The 24,733-nt window shown below is 37.4% G+C and overlaps 4 protein-coding genes across 5 annotated transcripts; 3 read left to right on the top strand and 1 right to left on the bottom strand.

Annotated features, from left to right (window-relative positions):
- The first annotated feature begins 4,422 nt into the window (after positions 1–4,422).
- Positions 4,423–8,512, top strand: LOC147855817 (uncharacterized). The gene is made up of 7 exons (XM_087330660.1): positions 4,423–4,559; positions 6,106–6,264; positions 6,351–6,479; positions 6,598–7,025; positions 7,130–7,331; positions 7,629–7,793; positions 8,014–8,512. Exons 1-7 carry the CDS (start codon positions 4,512–4,514, stop codon positions 8,266–8,268), a joined length of 1,386 nt encoding a protein of 461 aa, XP_087186786.1. The 5' UTR covers positions 4,423–4,511; the 3' UTR covers positions 8,269–8,512.
- Positions 8,513–10,930: 2,418 nt separating this feature from the next.
- LOC147855816 (protein disulfide-isomerase-like) lies at positions 10,931–14,747 on the top strand. The gene is made up of 10 exons (XM_087330734.1): positions 10,931–11,183; positions 11,525–11,555; positions 11,723–12,010; positions 12,253–12,441; positions 12,550–12,681; positions 12,866–13,009; positions 13,245–13,367; positions 13,467–13,584; positions 13,828–13,940; positions 14,213–14,747. The coding sequence occupies exons 1-10, from the start codon at positions 10,975–10,977 to the stop codon at positions 14,423–14,425; spliced, it is 1,560 nt and encodes a 519-aa protein (XP_087186860.1). The 5' UTR covers positions 10,931–10,974; the 3' UTR covers positions 14,426–14,747.
- A 1,217-nt stretch (positions 14,748–15,964) lies between these two features.
- Positions 15,965–20,046, top strand: LOC147855815 (uncharacterized). 2 transcript variants are annotated; one of them, XM_087330413.1, is made up of 5 exons: positions 15,965–16,346; positions 18,262–18,484; positions 19,146–19,316; positions 19,495–19,576; positions 19,756–20,046. In XM_087330413.1, the coding sequence occupies exons 1-5, from the start codon at positions 16,015–16,017 to the stop codon at positions 19,902–19,904; spliced, it is 957 nt and encodes a 318-aa protein (XP_087186539.1). In that variant the 5' UTR covers positions 15,965–16,014; the 3' UTR covers positions 19,905–20,046. The 2 variants fall into 2 exon arrangements, with proteins under 2 accessions (XP_087186539.1, XP_087186537.1); XM_087330411.1 differs by having other exon boundaries at positions 15,966–16,346; positions 19,050–19,316; positions 19,756–20,043.
- A 723-nt stretch (positions 20,047–20,769) lies between these two features.
- On the bottom strand, positions 20,770–23,681 carry LOC147855814 (protein yippee-like At4g27745). Its single transcript, XM_087330536.1, has 2 exons — positions 23,270–23,681; positions 20,770–21,257 (listed from the first exon to the last, which is right to left on the bottom strand). The coding sequence occupies exons 1-2, from the start codon at positions 23,363–23,365 to the stop codon at positions 21,030–21,032; spliced, it is 324 nt and encodes a 107-aa protein (XP_087186662.1). The 5' UTR covers positions 23,366–23,681; the 3' UTR covers positions 20,770–21,029.
- Between the last annotated feature and the right edge of the window lie 1,052 nt (positions 23,682–24,733).

Here is a 24,733-nt window from a genome sequence, read left to right as displayed (position 1 = left end):
CGTCGTCTCACCAACACCGCCGCCGGATTGCCGTCAGATGCCGTTGTCTCACTGGCGCCGGATCACCGACTCCATCTCCGATCCGGTTTTGGTTGGCCAAAACCCTTTACGAGTAGCTAGCCCACCTCCACTCTTAGTTCAAGTTACCTTGAACTCTCTATGCTCCACAAATAGACACAAAGATAATATCTTTTGCTCTACCTTATATATGATGAGAGCTGTATTTGTCATGCCTATGTGGGATATCTCACAATTTTCTCTTTTCCTTTCACAAACTTTATACCCTCATATCTTGACATTTAGTTGTCCGTCTCTCGTGTAATAAAGTGCATTCGAAACCTCCATCATTTTGTACTTAGATATTAAATTTATTTAAAATGTTATCTTCACAATTATTGTATTATGTGATTCATACTCGATTTCGTACGTTTTATGGGATTTTTACACTATTGCCGAAAATCTTCACAACAACGCGAGATTTTCGAGTTGAGGGGTTGTAGCACTTGTACCCCTTTTGCTGCAATGAGTATCCTACGAGGATACATTTCTCTGACTTCGAATCAAGCTTTTGACGCTTCTCATCGGGGATGTGCACGTACGCTATTGCGCCGAATATCCGGATGTGCGATAAGTCTGACTTCTTTCCGAAGTATTTTTCGTGTGGAGTGACCTCGTGCACGCCGGATGTTATGCACCGGTTCATTAGGTAGATGACCGTATTTGCAGCTTCGGCCCAATAAGACTTGGGCATATGCTTCTCGTTCATCATGGCCTGCGCTACTTCGAGGATGTGCCGATTTTTGCACTCGACTACTCCGTTTTGTTGCGGAGTGTGTCGGCAAGTGAATTCTTGTTGAATTCCTTCCTTTCGGAGATACGCCGTGAAATCATCCGAGAAGTACTCCTTGCCGCCATCCGATTGAAGGTATCGTACATGTCGACCCGTGGCTTTCTCGACTTCATTATTGAAATTTTGGAAGTGTCTGAACACTTCGCTCATTTGCTGCATCGGGTAGATCCAAGTGTGCCTCGAGAAGTCGTCGATGAAGAGTACGTAATATCGGCATCCGCCGAATGTAACCGTCTGCGTCGGTCCCCATACGTCGGAATGGACTACGTCGAGTAGACCTTTGCTCACGTTCCGCTCTTTCGGGAATGGGTGTCGGTGCTGCTTGCCGAATTGGCTCGCTTCACATACACCTTCAATCTCCTTCTCTTTGAATGTCAGAAGTCTGATGACGACTCCTTTCGATTTCATTGCTTTGAGTTTGTTGAGATTAATGTGACCGATTCGCTTGTGCCATAACTCTATGTCGGAGTTGACTTTCGTGCTTTTTGCGAACATGGTGGATTTCATCTCGTGTGAATCGAGAATGAACATCCGGCCCTCTCTTCTTCCACGCGCGATGATTCGACCCTCTTTTTCGATGAAGCATCCTTCTTGGTCGAATCGTACTTACATCCCTTGCTCAACCATTTGGCCGACCGAGACCAAATTCTTTGTGATGGTGGGAACATGCAAAACATTTTTAATGTATGTTTGCTTACCTCTTTCGCCGAACGGAACATTGCTGATGTGTCGAATCGGGTGCGTAGTGTCATCTCCGGTTTCGACATAACCGGGTCGCTCTGGCTCTCGAAGTTCGAGAAACCATTCTTTATGAGATGTCATATGGTTTGAGGCTACGGAGTCAACAAACCATACGTCCTCCGGATTGAGGGCACTAGTTGAGGTAGAGGCCGACATAGAGTTTGCTCTATGTTTCATCATGAACATTCCGCCACGGTCGGAGTTGTGTGCGTACATTCCGCCACGATCTTCGTAGTCGGAGTTGTGCCCGTACATTCCGCTATACTCTTCATAGTCGGAATTGTGCGCGTAATTCGTGAGTTGTAGGCTTGTGGAAGCTGATTCACACATCTTCTTTCGGCACTCTTCTTCGTGGTGGCCGAGCTTTCCGCAATATCCGCATTCAGTTGCGTTTTGACGGCTCGAGCCGGAGTGGAAGCTCCCCCTTCTTGCGAAGGTTCCTCGTTGGCTTCTATTTTGCGGCCGAAATTGGGAGTTGTTGTCGTAGGTCGGACCTCGTCCGCCCTGTCCTTGGCCGAATCAGTCTCTCGCTCGTCCGCGTCCTCTTCCTTCGTTCGAGTGCGTGTAGAGCATGTGGCCTTCCGACTCATTGCTCCTTGTACGCACGTGGTTTTCTTCGACCAATAGCATTGATTTGAGCTCGAAGAAGGAGGGAGATTTCTCCCTTGCTAGAACGGCGGTTCGCATCACGTCGAACCGTGGTGCGAGGCCGCCGAGGCATATTTGCACCATCTCATCATCATCTATACTTACGCTTATCGAGCCGAGCGAGTCGCAAAGCTCCTTGATCTTCAAGGTATATGTCGTGATGGACATGTCCCTTTGTTGAATGTTGTTCAACTCTTGGCGGAGTTGAAGCCTTCTTGCGGTTGTGTTCGCCGTAAAAATCTTTCGTAGATTTTCCCATGCCTCCTTCGGCATCTTGGCTTCGCGAATGTAGCCGAGCATGTGATCATGAACACATGTCGCCAAGCAATACATCACGCGGCTTGCGGCTTGCTCCCATGTTGTGTATCTGAGAGCCGCTTCGGCGGGTCGGTCTTCGTGCTCTCCTATGATGTAGCTCCAATAGCCTTGTCCGACAAGGTATTGGTGCATCTTGTACTCCCAAGATGCGAAGTTGTTTCGATCCAACTTCTTGGTAGGGAGAGCGCTCCCCATTTGAGTATTCATTATGTCGATTCTTCTTCTTCTTCTTCTCTCTTCGAATGCGAGCTATGTAGCAAAGCTACGATAGCGATGAGCTGGTTCTTGGTCGTCGGCGTAGAGCACAACACATGATCACAATGAGACGAATGGGTTAGATCGAGCTACCAAATCACTCTGATACCATGTAAAAAATCGTGTATGATTCTTATGTAGCGGAATAGGTGTGAATTGTGTGTGTGTGTGTGTGTGTGTGTATGAGAGAGAGAGTGTGTGTGAGAGAGAAAAGGAGTAAGACACAGAGTATACGCAAGGTAAGTATTTAACAAAGGAGAAAGACTTAACTTAATACAAGGTGGGAGGAGGGTGCTTTATATAGTCACCCTCTCTCTTCATTAACTACAAGACTCATGGAGCATGGGGAATGTGAAAGCTCATAAGTTATGTGTCATAGAATATGATTCTATGACTTATACTAAATGCTAGAATACAAAGAGATGACATAATGATGTCTCTTGACCGTTGGAGTGTCTATTCACTCTCAAGGTGAGTTCACACACTAGACCAAGTTGAGCTTGATTCTCTAAAGTGGTCTCCTTTGAGCCTTTTTGACGTGGTTCACTCTTGCTACTCACTTGGGTCACTTCAATTTAGCTTATGCGTTTTGAAGGATGGGTTCCAAGTTTGCTCTCCTTTCCACTTCTTCATCAAGTGCTTTTTTTGTGTGTGTGTTTTGATCCTGCGAAGGGTAAGCCAAGTTTTGTTAGTGAGTGATTTAGTACCTTTTGAAACCCGACATGCGCATGTGTTTAGTGATTTGGGATCTAGGTGCAATCACCAGAACATGCCACAAAGATATTGCTTCTGTGGCCAGGGTAGGGGGGGAACCAAATGCAAGTCCATCATTGATTCCTTTCAAGATGTTCCTCCACGATTCTTCGACAAAGGAGTCACAATGATGCACACGAGGAGAGATGCGCAAGGTGTGAAAACAATAGATAATTGGAGGTCATATATATGCATGCTTGTTTCGAGCAAATCTCTTTCGAGAGTCATGTTCTGGTGAGCAACCCCCTTCCCCCATACCCTTGGTCATTAGACCAAGCTAGGGTTTTTTTTTTTGGCCCTTACTAGAGAGAGACAAACTCCTTTGGAATTCATATCATCACAAGAGAGGCTTATTAGGGCTTTGCAAATTGAGATACCACACACACACACACACACACACACACACACACACGGCCATTAGACCAGTCTAGGGTTTTGTTTTTTTGGTCCTTACCAGAGAGACAGAGACAGACTCCTTTGGAATTCATGTCAATTAGAGCTTATCGGATTCACTCTCACACACACACACACACACACACACACACACACACACACACATGGTCATTAGACCAGGCTAGGGTTTTGTTTTTTATGGTACCTTACTAGACTTAGAGGCTCCTTTGGAATTCATATTGATATAAATTATAATCATAAGAGGCTTATTAGAGCTGTTTTTTTATTTGATTGAGATAACAAATTGCCTTCCATTCTTTCTTAATTTCTTTAGTCCTAATTTGTAAAGGACCTTCCACATGAAGGTTCAACCCTTTGCCTCCTTTTGCTGATTCCCTGAGATCTAATCCCCTGTTTCCTCTCTCCCCCAATAACCTCGCCCATTTTTCTCTGTATATGCTTTTATTGAACCTTCTTTCCCTCCCCCTGTTTCTTACATTCATGTAGTTTTGCTGCTGATCTCCGCCATTGGAGTTTAGATCGGGCGGTGGAGATGGACAATCCCTCTTCAACAAGCTCTTCTTCGAATGAAGATGATGTAGTAAGGATCCTATCTTTTCATTAAACACCGATCTCCCCTCAAATATTTCCCTTGAATGAAGTAGGGTTTCTCGTGGAGATGAATAGGATTTTCCTCTGTTTTTTTACATAGATCTTCGATGTTATCTATCTTTAAAATAAATTACCATTACTATATTTCATTAAGTCACTTCCTCCTTCAACATCTCACTTGAATGAACTCGTGGTCGCTTTGGAGATGAATAGGGTTTTTTTTCTGTGCCTTTCTTTACATATTTATATTAATGTTATCATTCTTTGTCCATTATAATCAAAATATTATTTAGGTGCAAATGTATAGTAAATACCATCATAATTACGTAAGCGAATTCGTACCAAATTTCTTCAATCAATAATAATTTGTGTAGGAGAAGAGCTAACTAACATATTGAGCAGAACATGTTATGGAATAAACATTATGTTGATAAATATAAATGGGTTAAGATAAAATTTGTGCAATATCTAAACAATTGCATGTATGATGTTGGAGTGAGATATATAGATCCTAGTATTAACAAATTCTTTAGAAAACACACACCCTTAGAACCAAACAATTATTTTGAAGTTGTGTCGTTTTAAACTAAACTTGTTCTTCATGATGAATAAAATCAATGCAATGTCAAAACGATTGGTGCTTAATATACATATATGTATATGTGTGTGCATGTCTGTATATGCCTATTTACAAATGTGTTAAAATAAAATTGGGGAAATGCTAGACGTACCTACATAACGTAATTGCTAAGTATAATGCTGATGAAGAAAATGTCTAGTAGAATAGTGAATTTGTCTATTAAATGTGTACATATGTTATATTTATATGTGTGTGTCTATATATATATGCGCGCGTGCGTGCGTGCATGTGTCTCTCTCTCTCACATTGGGTAAAATCTAGATGTACCCACTTTACCTAATTGCTAAGTATAATGTGGCTTATATATACCACCTCTACTGCATTGTATTTTCTACCCCTCTATGACCATATAATTTTTTGAAGTATTCTTCTATAAATTTGACTATGTATAATGGTCATATTGCTCTTGGTTGAAAGCGAGACCACTATTGATATGATTCAAAGTCATAAGAAGCATATGGTAGTTCCAATCATTCTTGATAAATCACCTTGTGCACAATTGTTTCAGAGAACCATGGACAAGAAACTGGTGCTCCTGTCAAAGGTCATGGACAAGAAACTGTCAGTATAGGAAAATCAATTTGATAAGCTGTTTGGGGGTGTAGATTAAGTTAGTATTTGAAGGTTGTAAATTTTTACGAAATTTCAACAAAAAACTCCAGTGGAAAGAAATCTTGCAACATCGTTATATATACAGAATAATGTTCTTCTATTTAAACTATACCTTTTCAGGTGCTAGTTATTACTTATAATACGAAATGAATATTGAGAATCTGTTTTTCCTTGTGCAATAGCTTATCTGGAACTAAGCTAACACATTTCTGTTTAGTGTCTAATTAGTTACTTGTTATGAACTCATATTGAGTAATATGTGATTCTCTTTATGATATGACAGGGAATATTTAAAATACCAGTCATGGTAGAAGAAAAAAAATCATTCAAGGATTTACCATCCAAGCCTAAAGAACAGAAAAGCTTTTGGAGTGTTTTAGCTAATAAAGCAAAGTTGACACTTCTCGATGATGAAGAAAATAATTATGAACCATTGCGACAGGTGAATATTTCCTAATAACAGATTATGACCATTATTTCAATGCTCTTCGTGTAATATTTAGAATAACTCTGTGAAATGGTGTTAAGTCTCCACATGCAAGGTCATCATCTGACAATAAGCAACGACATAGTGAAATTCCAAATTTTCAGAAAAAGCTGGAATCTCTTACGTCTTCTTTATCAATCTTTGGAGATACCATTGGCAATGTATTAGAGGTAGTGAACCAATTTGAAAATGAAAAAATAAATCCATATTGAGTAAATAAATTCATAGTGAATGAATAGATTCATTATGTGTATACAGCTATTCTTTATAGTATGTCATTGTGTGCAGGAGGGGTTGAATATAGTTGAAAGTAAGGCAACAGATATTCTTTCATCTGATTCAAAGCGTTTGTTCACAAAGAAGACATTTGGATCTACCAAGGCTGCTTTAGATTCTTCTCGAGAAGAACATGACCCTACAAAGAATTCTTGTTCTAGAGAAGAGCAAGATTCAGATTCATCCCTACAGAAAGGTTCTACCTTGGGGGCCTATTCACAACAAGGGCACGACACTGTCCTGAGATCTCAGCAACAAAGGCAGACTGGGCCGAAGTCTCACAAAGGAAGGGAATTTGTGTTAGATCCTATGTTGGTGCAAGGAGAATTAGGTCCAAAAATAACACAGTGGAGTGGTTATAGGTCAAAGCAAGACTCAGGAGTAGAATATCAAGCAGCAATCCATAATGACTTACAACTTGAGACATCTCGAGACGTAAGGTGGCAAAATAATTGTTATCTTTCATTCTAAATGCTTTTGGCATACAATCCAATATATGTTTTGAGGCTCTATTCACCACAAAAGGGATTATTCTGTTTTTCAGACCTCAGCAGGGTAGGGAGAATCTGACCAAGCTTTTCCAAGGAAAGGATTATAACTCTGATTCCCAGCAAATTGAGAGAGACTCGGGCACAAAGCCAATACAACGAGATGTCTATATGGCAAAGCCTCTTCAGCAGCAGGATCTAGGCGGACAAGATTCGTCAACTGATGATAAAGACATGCAACTCAAGGCATCTCGCGACGTAAGGTGGCAAAATAATTGTTATGTTTCCTTCAAACATTTTCACATGAAGCCCATCTAATTTTTCAGTTCAACTCTTACAAAAAAACTTAAATCATGTTCGGTATCATATTGAGCCAAATTTGATCTCTTTATCAAAATTCATTCTTTTTTTTCATAATTAGGCTGATATAGTGTTATATAGCATTTTGCACTTATACAAACCCTTCATCTATTTCTAATAGTAATATCATATCTTTATAATTTGGTATTATGGGGATGTTTTTAAGCAGTTTCCACATTTCATATGCTGAACCAGGTTGCCATGGCTATGGCTACTAAAGCAAAACTATTGTCACGTGAACTAAAGGAGGCAAAGGCTGCATTAATGATTGCTAAGCAAAGGTGTGCACAATTAGAGGAAGAGAACAAAACAATTCGGGAAGGTTTCTGCAATGGACTAAAGCTTGATGACGAAGATCTGGTATTGTATATTCTCTTGCTTCCATTCTTGAATAGGCCACAGCAGTCACGTAATTCTTCCTCCTTGTCATTTGTGGCTATGTCTAAATTGAAGCTGAGATTCTTCCTGATGACAATCATTTATAAGAAAACTTCTAATAGTTTGATCTAGTAGCTTTAGTACAAGCTCTTTTGCAGTCAAAAGCAAATTGAAGTAATCTTGTACCCATCTATCTGATCAGGTAAGAATCCAATTAGAGACTCTTCTTGCGGAAAAGGCACACCTTGCTCAAGAAAATGCATATTATGCAAGAGAGAACCAGTTTTTACGAGAGATGCTGGAGTACCATCGATTGAGTATGCCAACAAATGCTGCTTCACTCGAGTATACTTCCGATGCAACTGAATTCGCTTTCGAAGAAACAGAACTTCCACCAGAGACCATTATTTCAATGGTTCCAAGTGAGATGTCCCAAATAACACATGGAATCATGTAATATCTGCTTCATTTATTGTCTTTATCATGTGCATATGTCGATAAAAATATACAAATTTCAATGATTTTGTTTTGTGAGCTTGTTGCCCCTATAATGCTGAGCTCCAAAATTTTCCCTCCATGGATTTGCTTATATATACCCTTATTTTGTGGGTGAGCTTTACCTAGGGAAGTCAAGGTTTAATCAGGAAGATGTTCCATGTAAGTTTTTTATTTTGATAATGATTCTTATTGTTTCCACATTATCAGTACATAAATGATAACATGCAAACATTGTACAATTAATTTTGAAAAATCTACTTCTGGAATTCTTTATAGAAATTCATGATTATAATGGGCATATTCGATTACATTTGCTCCATTTGTGCCATTTTCTTTGACTTCAAATAGGCAGATTCACATGTTTAGAATTGTGAGTGGCATGGTATAAGAAAAGTGCTATGGGTTAGAGAAGTCTGGATCTCAGTCGTTGGATTTCTCAAATTTATGAAACTGAGATTCTACATAGTAATATATTCTCAAATCACTAATGATTTTGGATGAGATAAAGCATACTAGCTTTATAGATGGTTTCAGAATTTTAGCGACTTCTAAGTAAGCACACCATTTCTATTGATATGAACAATGACTGATAATAAAAAGTCGTTAGCATGACAAACTTTAAATCAATTTGATATCCCAATTAAACAAATCTAAGCCAATCGCATTAAACCAAGGGTTATTCTATCTCATGCCAAGCTTATGACTTCAAAAAAGTGTTGTGCGATTGGGTGCTTCATATTATGCGAAAGAATGTTGTTGGAAGTCAATGGAAGATGGGAATGTTATTTTGAGAGGGCAGCGTTTATTCTCAAAGACTTCAAAGAATGCATAGATATCGGAGAGATGGAGAGAAAGAGTCCAACAATTGTGGATATCTTTCACTCCATTTTTGAGGAATATACTGCGTTTAGAAAGAGTTCTTCATACTTCAGGTCAGGCTTCTTAAACATTCATTCCACAAAACTTGTAAGGATCATCCAATAATTCTGGTGTATTCAGCATGACACAGAAGGGAATTCCATTTGAATTTCTTTAAATCAATTCATACATAGTGATGCACTAAATAAAACAATGATCAACTTTTCAAGTAGTTGGAGTGGTCACAAAGGAAATATTGCATCACACATCAAGTAGGCTTTGTACTCAATGAAGTCTGATTTGGGCGATTCTAAGCTAGGGATGTTGTGGCCAACATTAACTTGTCTTTGTAATATTTATCCCTCACTGACACTTGCCATCTTAGTAAATTCTTTTTCATAGTTATATATTTTTCATTGTGCACAGAAGGATACCTTCAACACACTCTTGTCAATGGCCAAAGATGGAGCTCCTTGAGAGGATACCCCCCCACACACTCTCTCATACACACACACACACACACACACACACACAAAACTAATGTAATTATTAAAATAAGATGACTATAAAAAGCCATTGTCGTCCTTGCAATAGTGAGGATATAATGGCAAAAGAAAAACCTCTCATGATTTGTAAGGCTAGCTAATATAAAGACAACTCCCTAGAGAACAAGGTGTCCATGGAGCTTAGTTGCAAGAATCGCCAAATCAAAATTTATTCCACCCTATGTACCTTTTATGGTACTTTCGGACATAAGCAAACAAGAACCCATTTTGGAGCAACTTTAAGGAAAAAAACAAAGGATTCTTTGTAGGTACAAATAAACCATGACTTTAACGAGAGAGCATGACCTTTTTCTACCAAATGATGCAAAAAGTGAGGTACGAGGCCGTTGTTTAGGATTGAAGAAGCTCTTAAGGCAATCCTGTTCCACGTACTCGACATGACTCTAATTTCGAACACTATGACACAACAATCCACCGAGATGGTAATAAGGCAGACCGCAAACCCACTAGAAATCGTGTTCGGTTCAAAGGATTATACGAATGTTGTAGTGGTTCCGAAGAAGAATGGGATGAGCAGGAACTCTAGAGTATTCCTAAACCCTCAACCCGAGTATCCGATAGAGGAGTCACACGTTCGAATCCCGAGAGTATTCCTAAACCCTAAATCCTCAACCCGAATATCTGATAGAGGAGTCACACGTTCGAATCCCGGAGTATTCCTAAACCCTCAACCCGAGTATATAATAGAGGAGTCACATGTTCGAACCCCCAGAGTATTCCTAAACCCTCAACCCGAGTATCTGGTAGAGGAGTCACATGTTCGAATCCCCGGAGTATTCCTAAACCTTAAACCTGAGTATCCGATCGAGGAGTCACATGTTCGAATACCCTAAACCCTAAACCCTCAACCCGAGTATCCAATAGAGGAGTCACATGTTCGAATCCCCGGAGTATTCCTAAACCCTAAACCCTAAACCCTCAACCCGAGTATTTGATAGAGGAGTCACATGTTCGAATCCGGACCTTAACCACAGAATATATACGCCAAGTAAAAACAAAATAAAAAACACAGAGAAAGTGATGGCAATGCCAATCACAAAGGGGTAGTAAACAAATGGCAGTAATTCTTGGAGAAGGGATGAGGAAGGCCACCTTTTTGCAGAGCTACACACACTCACATACATACATATATGTCATGCACTACATGTGACTCTCTCTCTCTCTCTCTCTCTCTCTCAGACCATCTCTTCTTCCTCCTCCTCCTCCTCTTCTCCTCTTCTCCTCTTCTTCCTCTGCCCACCATGTTGAGGTTAATGTTGCTTCTTCTTGCCCTGCTCCCATGGATGTGCATTGTTGTTGCCACCCTTGAGCTTGATGATGTCAGTGATGCTGATGCTAATACAGTAGAGGAAGTTAATAGTGTTAGCTATGTTCTAATCCTTGATGCATCCAATTTCACTCATGTTATCGAGAACCATCCTTTCATTCTTGTGGAATTCTACGCCCCCTGGTATGTATGTAGGTAATGTCTGTAACGTAGTTATGTTTATGTATTTGTATGTATGTATATATATGTATGTAATGTCTGTAACGTGTGTATGTTTCTGTATTTGTATATATGTATGTATGTATGTATGTGTGTGTGTGTTATAGTGAAAACTCCAGCAGCAACATTAAATTTGTATGCACGGTAGTGAAGTAGCCCTTGTTAGTGAAATTAAAAAATATGAAAGTACAGAGGCAAATAAATGCTCGTGGATAATGGTGGTGAATTTTAAGTTCCTTTATACTGAAACTGAACCGTGAGTGATGGGAACCTAAGACTCTGTTTGCATTTGCCTGCAAATATAGGTGTGGACACTGCAAGCAACTTGCTCCTGAGGTATATTATACACATTCATAAACATATTTAAATGTATACATGGATACATATATATGTATGTATGTTTTCATATATGTTTATGTATTTGTTTGTATATGTGTATATGCATAGGTACATATATTGAATGTATGTTGTGTAACCCATTTTTTTCAAATGTTTTGTTTTAGTACGAGAAAGCTGCAGCCACACTGCAAACAAATGAGCCACCTATCATTCTTGCAAAGGTTGATGCAAGTGAGGAGCAAAATAAGGGTCTTGCTACTGAATTTGATGTACAGGGGTATCCCACCCTGAAGATGATAAGGGATAGAGGGGCACACATCCATGCCTATAAGGGCCCCAGGGATGCTGATGGCATCGTTTCCTACTTGAAGCGGCAAGTGGGTCCGCCTTCAGAGGAGATCATATCAGCTGAACAGGCTCACAAGCTCATCGAAGACACAGATGTTGTCATTGTGTGTTATTTATTCAGCATACATTCACATACACATTCGCATGAACCACATTGCACATCGGATATACACACAGATATGCACCTCATGATATAACTATACACATGCATACGTGCATACATATAGATATACATTCATATATGCACACACATACATACATGCATGTATAGGTACCCCATTATGCTGTTTCTTTCAACTTATAATTGTTTTTCTTCTAAGACATTAGAAAGTGGGTTTTTACTTAGGTTGGTGTGTTTACATCCTACGATTCTGAGGATTTCACAAACTTTGTATCTATCGCAAGTAAATTGCGTTCAGATTATGATTTCAAGCATACAATAGATGCAAACTTGTTGCCCCCTCTCAAGGATGCTATCACTGGACCAATGATTCGAGTATTCAAGAAATTTGATGAAGGTTTTAATGATTTGAAGGTATAATATGCTGTATATGTATGTAAGGACTTAATTTTTTTACTCCAGTTACACAGCAACAAAACTCATCATAATTACTACTCTAATATGTATATGATCGTTCCACAGGATTTCAATAATCCTGAGGTTGTAAAGCACTTCTTGGATGAAGTAAGTGTTCCTTCAGTGGTCTATTTCAATGATGACCCTGTACAAAGACAGTATTTTGCCAAGATCTTTATGAACCCAAAATATTCTAAGGTGAGCAGAAGAGGATATGAAAAGGTTCATACAAAAATTTTGTTCCATCAATGTGGAGGATGCTAGTACTATCACCGTGATAAATAACATGGGCTTGGCTCACTTGAATATAGGATTCATTGTTTTTATTCAATGAATATGAAGTTTTGTTCTATGGTGTTTTCTTTTGGGTCTTGGAATATAGGCATTTCTGTTTTCCGAACAAGGTGAAGAAGAGACACGAATGATGATAAAGAGTGCATACATGAAACTTGCTGAAGAGCACAAAGGCAAGGGCCTCAGATTTATAATTGCTGAGGGTGCAGACAGCTTGAAAATGCTCCTTAAGGTTGCACAAGCCTCACTATCAATGAAAATCTGTTTTTCAGTTAATTCCTTTGTTTCACTATTTTTATTGTTAACAAAAACCAAAGAAATCAAATAGAACAACAACAACAACAAAAATGTTGTTTTGTAACTCCTTTGTTTCACTGTTGTTTTACAAAAGCCAAAGAAACCAAATAGAACAACAACAAAAATGTTGTTTTGTGACTTGTTATTTTTTTCCCTTTCTATTTTTACAGTATCTTGGAGTGAAGAATGACACCCTGCCTTCCATTTTTATCCAAGACATGAATGAAAAGAAGTACCTTCTCAAGAAAATCCAATCTTCTGAAGAAATAGCACTCTGGTTTAAGGACTATTATGTGAGTCCATGCTGAAATTCTCTCTTTTTTCTTACATGTATCTCTTCCAAGGGATGATGACAATAAAATCTGTTTATCTATGTGTGTGTGTGCCTGTAGGATGGGAAGTTATCCGAATTCTATAAGTCACAACCTATCCCTGAGAGAAACGAGGAGCCCGTGAAAGTGGTTGTACGAGATACATTGGCAAGCATGGTTCTGAATTCCGGGAAAAATGGTATATGCCCCTTTTTTTCCACAGAATTTCGATTCTCTATCCTTTCCATGTTGGGCTGGTGTCAACATTCCAAACCTTTTTCGTTTTTTCGAACATGTTATGTACTGCATAGATGATGTTGTTATAGTTTATCTTTTGTATGTAGCCAGGATTTGGGTCACAAACACATGCACAACCTTGTTAAAAAGTTAGATCACTGAACCTTGGACTTTTGTCTTGTCTTTTTGGGCGTGTTTTTGTAAGTATTACTCGAATTCTATGCGCCTTGGTGTGGGTATTGCAAAAGCCTAGCTCCGATATTAGAGGAAGTGGCGGTTGAGTTCGAGTCCGATCCGGATGTGGTAATTGCGAAATTTGTAAGTGCCGAAGAAAATGTTCCTTTTGAACTTGTCATGATCTATCGATTTAAAAAACAGAAAGTGCACTTCATATGTATGTATATGAAAAAGGAATAGTGGGCACATGAATATCTAATACTTTCTCTTATTCTTGAATATCAATGGTCGCTAATCAACACCAGATTCTTTCCCATGTGAAAATGTTTTACTTTTGCGCCATCACTCATATTGAACATCTGATTGTGATAACAAAATCTAGCTGTCCATCTTTGTTTGTTTGTTTGTTATAGGATGCCACTGAGAATGACATTGGGAAAGAGAAAGAGTTTGTGGTGGAGGGTTATCCAGCTCTGTATCTCCATTCTGCCTCTGGGAAACTTACCTTTTATGAGGGCGATCGAACCAAGGAGGACCTCGTTACCTTTATTCGTGTTCATCGAGACCCATCCGAGAAGAATAGTGGTGGTGGTATGAAGCATTTGGATTTCAAAGATGAATTATAGCAAAAAACTAAACGGGATAAAAAGCAAAAAGAATCAATTTCTCAAACTACTTTGGAAGGATAAACATATTTTACATTCCTCATTAGCAAAGTGAATGAATTCGGACATGAAAATTCAGCAACATTGATTCATCTTTTGTTCTGGCATGGAGAACCAAAAGAAAAATTAAAGCAAATATTTAACAAGTAATTATGGTATGCATAGAAGTGTACTAATAATGAAACTCTATTTGAAAATGCTTGATTACAAATTTACAATCACATTAATTGATCAATGTAATGCAAATTAAAGAAGATTGAAATTCATCTTATATGATGTGTGTGTGTGTGTGTAAATATACATATATTGGAGAGGTTGCAAGCATTGCATTTATGGAATTATAATGGTAAAGAGTGTCATTGATGTCTTACAATACAATTGCTAAATATTTCCATCAATATTTTGACAATATGATTATTCAGTTGTCCACAAGAGTTTTCATTCTGACTTAACAAAGTGAATAAGCATGTGTTTCTAGCAAGTAACACAAAGAAATCAAATGGTAAAAAGTTTCATTGTGTCCATATAGGCATGTGCAAAGTAGCCCTTACAATGACTTATAATGCTAAGATTGCTTGCATATATGGACTCCATAAGCATGTTCAAGAAAAAACTAAGTACAACAAGAGGACTACAATTTGACTTCTATTATTTAATTCTTCAAGTCTTTTTAACATATTTTTTGTGGTACAATGAATGATAAAGGTTGATGGGGGGCAACCGCTGGAACCACCATAAGTCAAGGCATGACAATTTAAGGGTGCAAATCATAAAATCCTATATTCGTTGCAAATCATGAAAGGAAGAGATGACTTATTTGACTTGCTTGTAACTATGAAGAAGTTTCGAGTGGTAATGCTAGGCAAGGTAGCTCTCATATAAGAACATGGGGTAGGCAATTTTTGAGGGTGATTGATCAAGTTAGAGAAGTCAAATGCTATAGATGGTCTCTCTATAAACACCCAAATTGAAAATGCGAACAAGCCAACACAAACAAACACATGCACACACATTGTAGAAATATTTGTTCTAGTTATACTTGTATTACTCGAGGGCAACCTCAATGTGAAGGTGAAAACCCAAAATATCACAAAGAGAAACGTACAAAGTGTCTTTGTAGGCACGGAAGTGCTTACAAGTAGTAAAAAGTAAAAAAATGTAAGTTTGAAGTGGGATATCCCTAAGTTACAGACAAAGAAATAGAGAATGCCCAAGGGATTCCTTGAAGAAGCTTGACTTTCAAAAAGACCTTATGATTGCAGGTCATGGACATGGTTAGAAGTGCCCCAAATCTTGCCCATTGGAGTTACCATTAATTTTTAATGTGTTGTGGACGTTAACACAAATCACACACACACACACACACACACACATTAAATTTATATATGTGAAGGTAAGGATGAGTGGAGGTGAAGAAAAAAGCATAAAAGAAAGAAAGAAAGAAAGAAAAAAGCATGGCGTATTATAGAGGTCCTTTCATTAAAGATTCTCCTTCTCCTTCTCCTTCTCCTTCTCCTACTCTTCCTCCTTCCTCCTTGTTAACAAAATCCATGGCACCCCAAGGCGAAGTAGGGAAGACATGGTGGTGGCTTCAATATTGGAATAGTGCCAATAATAATCACCAAAATAATAATAATCATGATGACAATAAAAGTTACAAGTATATTGCATCTAGGAAGGAGACGAAATGGCGGACATTTGTGACACGTGTGGCCTTCGTCGCCACATTGGCTGCCATGGGATGTGCATTTTTTTTTATCCGGAGACAACGTCGATCATTGTTGTTGTCATCTTTGTCGGCGGGCCCTTCTATCGAACAATTGGAAGTTGAGGACACACTTGAGCAACAACTTGTTGAGACACCAACACTAAATGCAATTGGGTAAATTTCTTTGAGAGAGAGAGAGATTTTTATTAACATCCATAGGGAGGCAGAATATGCTTCCATCGTGCATGATCTATGAGACGAGACTATGGGGGACAAAAAATAATTATGGTGAGGATTGAATTCATGTTTATCTAGTTTACCCTCTTCCCCTTGTTTGGAAAGATGGCTCTTTAAATAGGTTAACCAAACTATTACTTCAGTGCACGATGAACCTTGAGTTGCATCGCATACAAGATGAGGTTTTATTCAATGCCAATATCCTCATGTTATTGTGATGGTATTTCAATCACCATATATGCACTTGACTAAGAAATGTGGTGACCAACATGTGTCAATGTTATTTGTTGAACTCATAATGGTTTAGAGAAATTTTTAATTAACTTTGTATATTCTTCTCTTTTTTGAATTAAGGCTTTTGTATGCATCTAGATAAGTTTGATGGTTTTTATCATCTTTGGCTACATCCAAACTCATCAAGTACTTTTGGGCTTTCAACATTCCGTATCAAACCATTTTTCCTTTGAGCAATAATTATCGATACCTTTATAAGGCTTGTGCTTCACAAAAAATCATGTCTTTATTTATGGATAAATGGCTTGTTTGAAAGCTTCCCATTTGCATGCTAAACTTGCACCATATTGGAGTTCTAAACTTTGGAGTATGTATGTCCTCAACCATCCTAGCAAACATAGGCACTCTTTTAAAGTCTATGGACAAATATGGTCATATTGAACCTTACATATTCGAATCATTTTGAGATCCATACATGAAATTAAATGATTTAGTTCCATATTGCATTATCCAAGTTAAGAGTCATGTATGTGATTCAAGATACCCTCTGATAATAACATACTTTCTTATTCAAGATACCTTCTTTCTCTTTTTTAATGTGTTTTCAACATGTGAAGCCATTGATGGGTCATTCCATACAAATATACCATTTGCAAATATATAATATTTGATTAATTGGTTAGCTCATCCATAACAATTTCCATGTTCAATGGGTATCCATTGTTATTCCAAAAATATAATTGTGTAGATCTTGAGATAGTACCATAGGCCATCACACTTCCTTGTTTGTTTAAGAACCTTTCCTCTTCCTCATGGATCTTTCTGTGGTCTTAAATCCTTAAAATTTTCTTTCTTTTTCTTCCCTATGATGAGATTATCAATTAGCTATGTTGATCACATTTCCCATTTTGACTATGAAGATAGAAATGATGTTTCAAAACTGATGGGCATTGTTTTCATACTACAAAATTATCATTACTATGGGGGGGATCTTTGATATTCTCTCTTTGAAGAGTTCATTAGGAAAGTTATTATCATTTTGTATATGTCATTGTGTTCATTTTGATGTGATGCACCTCTTGCCACTTGATTATTTTGACCAAAAAAGTGTTTATAAACGAACATTATATTTGACTATGTTTTAAAATGAAAGTGCAGATTAAGGATATATTGTCGACATTGAATGACCAATATAACATCCCATCGTTCTTCTTGGATCATATTTTCTAGCTATAGTATTTCATGGATGCTGGATTTCGTCATTCCTAGGCTTCCTAAATAATTAACAATATATCTATATGTTGGCCTATGATATGACTAAATATATGTTAGGCTCAAGAATAACTCATTTCTTTGCATACTTTTCCATTATCACAATATTGGATGTAGTTGGCAGTTTGTAGCTTGCGATTTGGTTTACATATAAATTGATGCCTTTTATTTTCACTAGCTCCAAATAATAAATGGAAGATATTTAATTTGGATTTTAACACGGTGATGAAGAAACGTCCATCCTCACTCATGGTCATCCATTGTTTGTTTGCAAATAAAACATGACGTTGATTTACTTCACGAATGTAAGCTTGAGTTCTATGGATTTCATTGAATTTTACAATAGAGATGAAAGACTACCAGTGGAAAGTAGTGGCAAAAGTGAAGAAGCCACAAATTCGACACATTTATCGATGCATCAAAATAGTTTCCCGTATCAAATCAACAAGAAAGTGCAAATGTATATTGAGAAATGTCTCCAACATGATAACGAGCAAGATTGGAAACAAATATATACGAACGCGACAAATACATTGACATATACCTTAAAAAAAAGGCAACTTTACAAGGTATCTAATGTCTTTCTATACTTCAAAGAAGAAATATAACTAGTATTAAAATAGTCTCTTGCTTAAGTTTCCCCCTCAACAACTACTTATAGACATACTTGTACACTAGTTGCTAAATCATTTTTATATTTGCAAGGCCCTCTTTGTTATGCAAGTGTAGTGCCACACTCATTCTTCATGTAATATACTTTGTCTTAGTCCATGTAGGTAGTGTCTCGCTCCTTAATTGGATATGATGTTATCAAAACAATTCTATTATACCTCAATCAATTAGGTTCAATGTGTTAGTATGCGAGCGGCCATGTGAATGCATCTTTTGAAACCTTAGAGTTTGATTACTTGGGTTGGATTACTTCTTATACACTTAGACAAATATCTCTATTTAAAGGTAGTTACAATTCTTTCACATATGATGGACATTATACCCTACGAGTGAGAGTTTCATCAAAACACTATGATTCCCCCAATAAGAGCCTAGGAAATTAGTCTTATTACACAATAACTTCTAGTGATTTAATACAATCCAACATATTTAACGTTTTATATCTTTTGAAATTTTAAATAGGGTCCTACTGAATACCTCAGCACAACAATATATAAGAACTTCTCGGATACCAAAAAGCTAAAAGATTTTATGATGGACAATGAGTACAAATTGAAGACTGATGACAAATTCAAGAAAGCACAACGGTTGATGGTCGATGAAATTTCTGGAACTACAGTTTGGCACATCATCAAAGTGTATCCATATCTTGGTCAAAGGGACTACGTTATAGCTTCAAAATTGTGGCAGCAACAAGAAGGCGATGAACAATTCTTTTGTGTTTCAAAGGTATTTGTAGTAGAGGTTTTGAGAAATAAATTAGCATCCCCATTGCAATCAACTATTTGGATGGTATGGTGCCAATAAATGCATAATTTCGATAAACTTGATGTTAAGTTTGCTCAAAACTTAAAACTTGTAATGCATTGAAAAATGTTGATCCCATGACTTTCTAAATTCCTTCTAGGCATGCCAACATCCTATTACAAATTCAATAGATCAACAAACACTTGTGCGTGATTATTTCTCAGGGTGGCGAATCTCCAAAGGTAAATCTAAATCAATATAGTCGGGCAATATGCATTGTTACTCATATAGAAAACATATTACAAAATATTACCTTTCCAAGAGCAATAGACATTGATCTAATCCCTTTATTATCATCATATGAATTCTTAAAAGTGAACAAGATCTAATCCCTTTATTGTCATCATATGAATACTCGAAGTGAACGAGTCAAAGGACTGTGAAGTTAAACTATATCACAAGGAAGACTTGAAATCAACAACTGCAAATTTGATGAAGAGTATGTTTATCTCTAGCGTGTGGGCATATGTCCAAGAGACTGAAAAACACCTCCAAAATTATACTCCCTAGTATAACTTTAGCCAAAATAGAGTATTGATCTCATTTCATTGATTATGATGTAATTACAACTCAAGGTTTCCCGATTATGATATCAAAATTTCCAATGGAAATCTAGTGGCTTGTACCATTTTAATTTGAGCAAAAATAAGTAAATGCATAGCGTGTGCATCTTTGTCTACATCCGCGCTAATAAACTCCATAGTATCGTGCTTGCAGAGCAAAAGAATCAGTTTGAAGTTGTTTTATCTTAATCAATTCATTGAGTTATTATTGTCATCTAAAGATCCAAAAATTAAGAGCAGCACATAATTGATAATTGCCAATCATCATGCAATAATATACAAGTTGCATTTGCTGGAGAAGCAAAGATAGATGATGTTGGATCATCATTGCTTCCATCTACATTGGCAGTTAAGGTTTCTTTTTCTTTTTTCAATTTCTTTTTCCTGTAGAAATAGCATTCTAGCAAAACATGGCAATACAAAAAAAACTCGCAGATAATGACGCAATAGTAATGATCTTATCACAAGGTAAACCATAGAAGGTGTTGTAAGACTCACAAACAGAAAGGCAACTCATATGAGGACAAGGTGTCTCTAAAGTTCAATTGCAAGACTAGCAGGCAGAAAGGCAACTCATTTGAGGACAAGGTGCCTCCAAAGCTCAATTGCAAGACTCACAGCCAGAAAGGCAACTCATCTGAGGATAAAGTGCCCACAAAGCTAAATTACAACACAAGACTGCTAAATCAAATTCCTTCAACTTCTTTTGTTACAGCCAAAGTTGCAAAAAAAACATCTAAATAAAATTATCAATTGGTCAACCTCCTTTTTTTATGGAGGGGTGTTGCAATAAATAAAGAAACAAGAATCACTGTACATTTAAATCTTTGATTGAATATAGAGGATAAAGTGGGAACAAGCATCGGGTCACTGTACAAGAATGGAAAATTATACAAGGAAACATATATACAGAACAAGATCTGATTATTTCAAGGACTGAATATACAAGCCTTATGCATCCAACAAACCAACCAACCTTCAAGGAGGATGCATGTCTTTATTGGAAGCCTTCGCTATATCAGATCAAATGCAATGGTTTTATATGTGAGAATTTTCCCATGATGATGGGTTTTTATCGATTCTCTCGCATCACTTTTGCTTTTTCAAGAATAAATTTTCCTTCTTTATACTTTTGGGCCTCTTCATAAGCTTTTTCATACTTCCAACCTAGAACTTCATGGCACTGACAACATGCTACATCTGCAACCGTGTGAAGACCTGTCATAAGTTGCCGATCTTCTTTTTCACCCGCTGTTATATTGACAAGATTGCATATAAGAAATGCGCGCCCATGTCTTCCCTGTGTTTATCATACTTTATCTATTTAAAATTATATGCAGCATTAATAATAATAAAATGATGTAAGGGAGCAAAGGGAAGTGTTTAGATCTTCATCTTGAAACAAATTTACCATTAGTTTCTTCAATGATTCTCAGGTCGTTCGATGATTAAACAAATGCCACATGATCAATGCATTACATGCCAAAAATAAGACTACAAACCTTGAATAAAATAAGTAATTACAATATTGTACAATTGAAAACGTCGGCCTGCTCTAACTTATTAGCTTTTTAAGATTTGAGTATGGCAATGGAGAGATCTCAATCATGTTAGCGATGTCCATCAGTTTACTTGATTTCTTCGATCTCTCACATATCTTCCACACAACCTCTCTCTTCCACTTCACTCCCTCATAAGACAAGCTATAAATGATCCTACTAAAAGGCTAAATATCCCAGGTATAGCCATTTGGAACATTCTTTCACACAAGCATTACTGACAAATCAGATCAAAGTCTCAAGTGGTATCTTTCACATCAGATATAAAGATGGTATAAAGAACATAAAAGATACCCAATCAGAGACCATCCTTCATCCTTGCGAACTATGAACATTAATATCGCATTGTAGTTATGCATCCTGGTTAGCTTAAGATGATATTCTATAGAAGAATTGTCATATATTGAACTCAAACTGTAAAAACCCATTTCCAATCTTGTGCGAGCATATTTGAACAGCTATTACAATGATTCTGAATTTACTAGTGTGTAGTGCAATTTTGCTTGAGGCAAAAACCAATTAGCATTACTTTCATATTGTTGATATTTTGGCTTCTTCATTTTGTTTTATTTTATTTTATAGAGTATAGAATGGATTGGCAATCCATCATACCAGAGGAGAAGGGAAGAATGCAGGGATAAAAATCACAACAGTAGGAAAATGAAACCAGTAAAAGAAAAGGACAAATTGAAAAAGCATTGAAAATTTGAAGTTAAAGCTAGTGTGATCACACAGTATTCTCATATTCAATGAATGTGCATGAATCCCCAATGTCCACACTGATTTTGTGTAATGAATGAAATGAATTCCATGATATTTGGTGATAGGAACTCCACTTTTTTAAGGTCATCAAAAGATTGTGCATTTAGTACAATACACTGCACACCTTTTCTAAGAAACCTCAAATGCCCGGTTGTTTATTCTCCTTCTTTGTATGTGTTTATAAGGTCTTGAGCCACTGGACACTTGTATGTACGTAGATGTACGTGTGTGTATGCAAGAATCATCACAAGCATACTGAGATATACGTACTTCCAGGAATTAGAAACTATGATTTTGAACAAAAAACATCTTGTTTCCCCATCAAATGTGTATGTATCTATATGCATAGATATATGCAAATATACAGATATATTCATACAAGAACCATTGATGTATTTAGTGCATTACCACATAAAATTCGTAAGGACATAAAGCAAAGGGGTCAATAAACTATATCTTCCCAGAATGGGGATGTGTTTTGTACTTCTTTGAGATGCAAAGGTATCTACATGTACATAGAGATTCATACACATTTGCATATATATATATATATATATATAAAGATATAGATTATTTAAGTATCATCATTAGTCCCAATCACCTATCATGGATACAGGTAACTCTTAACATGATTGGAAAAGCAAGAAACAAATAATCTTAAACAGAGTTGTATTCTACAAACACAATGGGTATCGTTGTATCCACATACATATTCAGGATTTGAGAACAACCATCTGTTTATTACCACGTACATGAATACATCTATTGAGAGAAACCATTTATGCGTTACCCTTCATATAATCATAAGTTAATCGACATGTACTCATTCAAAAGGTATCAATTTTACAAAGATGTTTGTTTTATGACATGTACACACACATATAAGGTGTATGAGTATACATACAGACATATTCACATACCAACATATATGAACATATAGAAGAACTATCTCTTTGCATGTCTCCCTGTGTGAAAGCCAGATAGAAAGTACCTGGAATGTTTTGGAGATGATGTCTTCGTGGGATGCCACGGGGCTTCGGCATTTGCTGCAACTATAGAAGACTGCACCGAAGAAGGAATCCCCCATCACCACCAATCAGAAGAATACTGCGACACAGAGAGAGGGAGAGGGAGAGGGAGAGGGAGAGAGCAAAGAGGCAAAGTAAACGGCCTATACCTGCAGATCAATAGACTGCACGCGCTACTGGGGTACACTATTCTATTTGTTGTGCAGCACAATCATTCATGTCAGTACACCCAAATATTCTCGAGCTGAACCCTATTATATTCTCAACCCTAATCTCTGTCTCTCCATCGTCCCTAATCTCCCTCTCTCTTTCTGTCCAGACAAACCTAATCTCTCTCTCTCTCTCTCTCTCCACCCCCCCCCCCCCTATTAACCCTAATATTCAATTCTTCCTCCTCTTTCGATGCTATGCTACCTCCCCCGCCACAGTCTCCTCCCTTTTCCAATCTTACTCTCTCAACCCTAAGCTCTGCCTCTCTCTCTCTCTCTCCACAGGCTTTTGATCGATTGATCAATAAACTCTTCCACTCTCTTGGCAGCCCTAATCTCTCTATCTCTCTCTCTCTCTCTCTCTGATCACTCCTGTGAATCCTAGTCTCTATCTATGTCTCTGGGCGAACCTGAATCTGTCGGTCGTCTTTCATTAAGGCGACAGGAATAGAAAGAGGAAGCGATTCAGAGAAAATAGAGGGCAGGAAAGCGCGGCCTCAAAAAACAACAACAGAGGGGACTCAAAATAACTTTTCTGTAGAGAGAGAGAGAGAGAGAGAGAGAGAGAGAGAGAGAGAGAGAGAGAGATCTACGAATGTGCACGCAACCTTGGGAGGAAGTGGCGATGGCGATTGCAGAGGAAAAGCGATGGCCTCCTCTGTGTGTGTGAATGTATGTATGTATGTATGTATCCATGTATGTATGTATCCATGTATGTATGATGATCCATAGTATGAACCATACGTACCATATGTGCATTCGCATTCGAGAATGATTGAACCATTCTCGAAACAAAAACACCCTCAAAGAATGATAAATACCATACTTTTGGATTAACTATTTACTATGAGGTAAATAAGCCTAAAAATTGAAAACAATAAACAATAAAAACATTAAAAAATGGGGAAAAAACACACACACGAATGTTTGAATAACATTCTCATTCGTTTTTCAATGTAGGAAAACGAATGTTATGCTAGATGAACATGAATTTTACGTACTATTAATGTATCCATGTATGTTATGTATGTTAGTATGTATGTATGTTATATATGTTTGTATGTATGTATCCATGTATGTATGTATGTATGTATGAATGCATGTATCATTGTATGTGTGTATGTATGCATGTATGAATGATGGTATGTATGTATGTTATGGATGGATGGATGGATGGATGATGGATGTATGCATAGAATGAACGATACATACCCTACG

This window comes from Azolla caroliniana, unplaced genomic scaffold, assembly GCF_043228905.1.
Source record: "Azolla caroliniana isolate FFs.n. ecotype wild unplaced genomic scaffold, voAzoCaro1.0.p SCAF_14, whole genome shotgun sequence".
In the NCBI taxonomy this organism is placed as follows: Eukaryota; Viridiplantae; Streptophyta; class Polypodiopsida; order Salviniales; family Salviniaceae; genus Azolla; species Azolla caroliniana.
The sequence above is the reverse complement of the archived record's forward strand: the minus strand, read 5'-3'. Positions and strand labels throughout refer to the sequence as shown.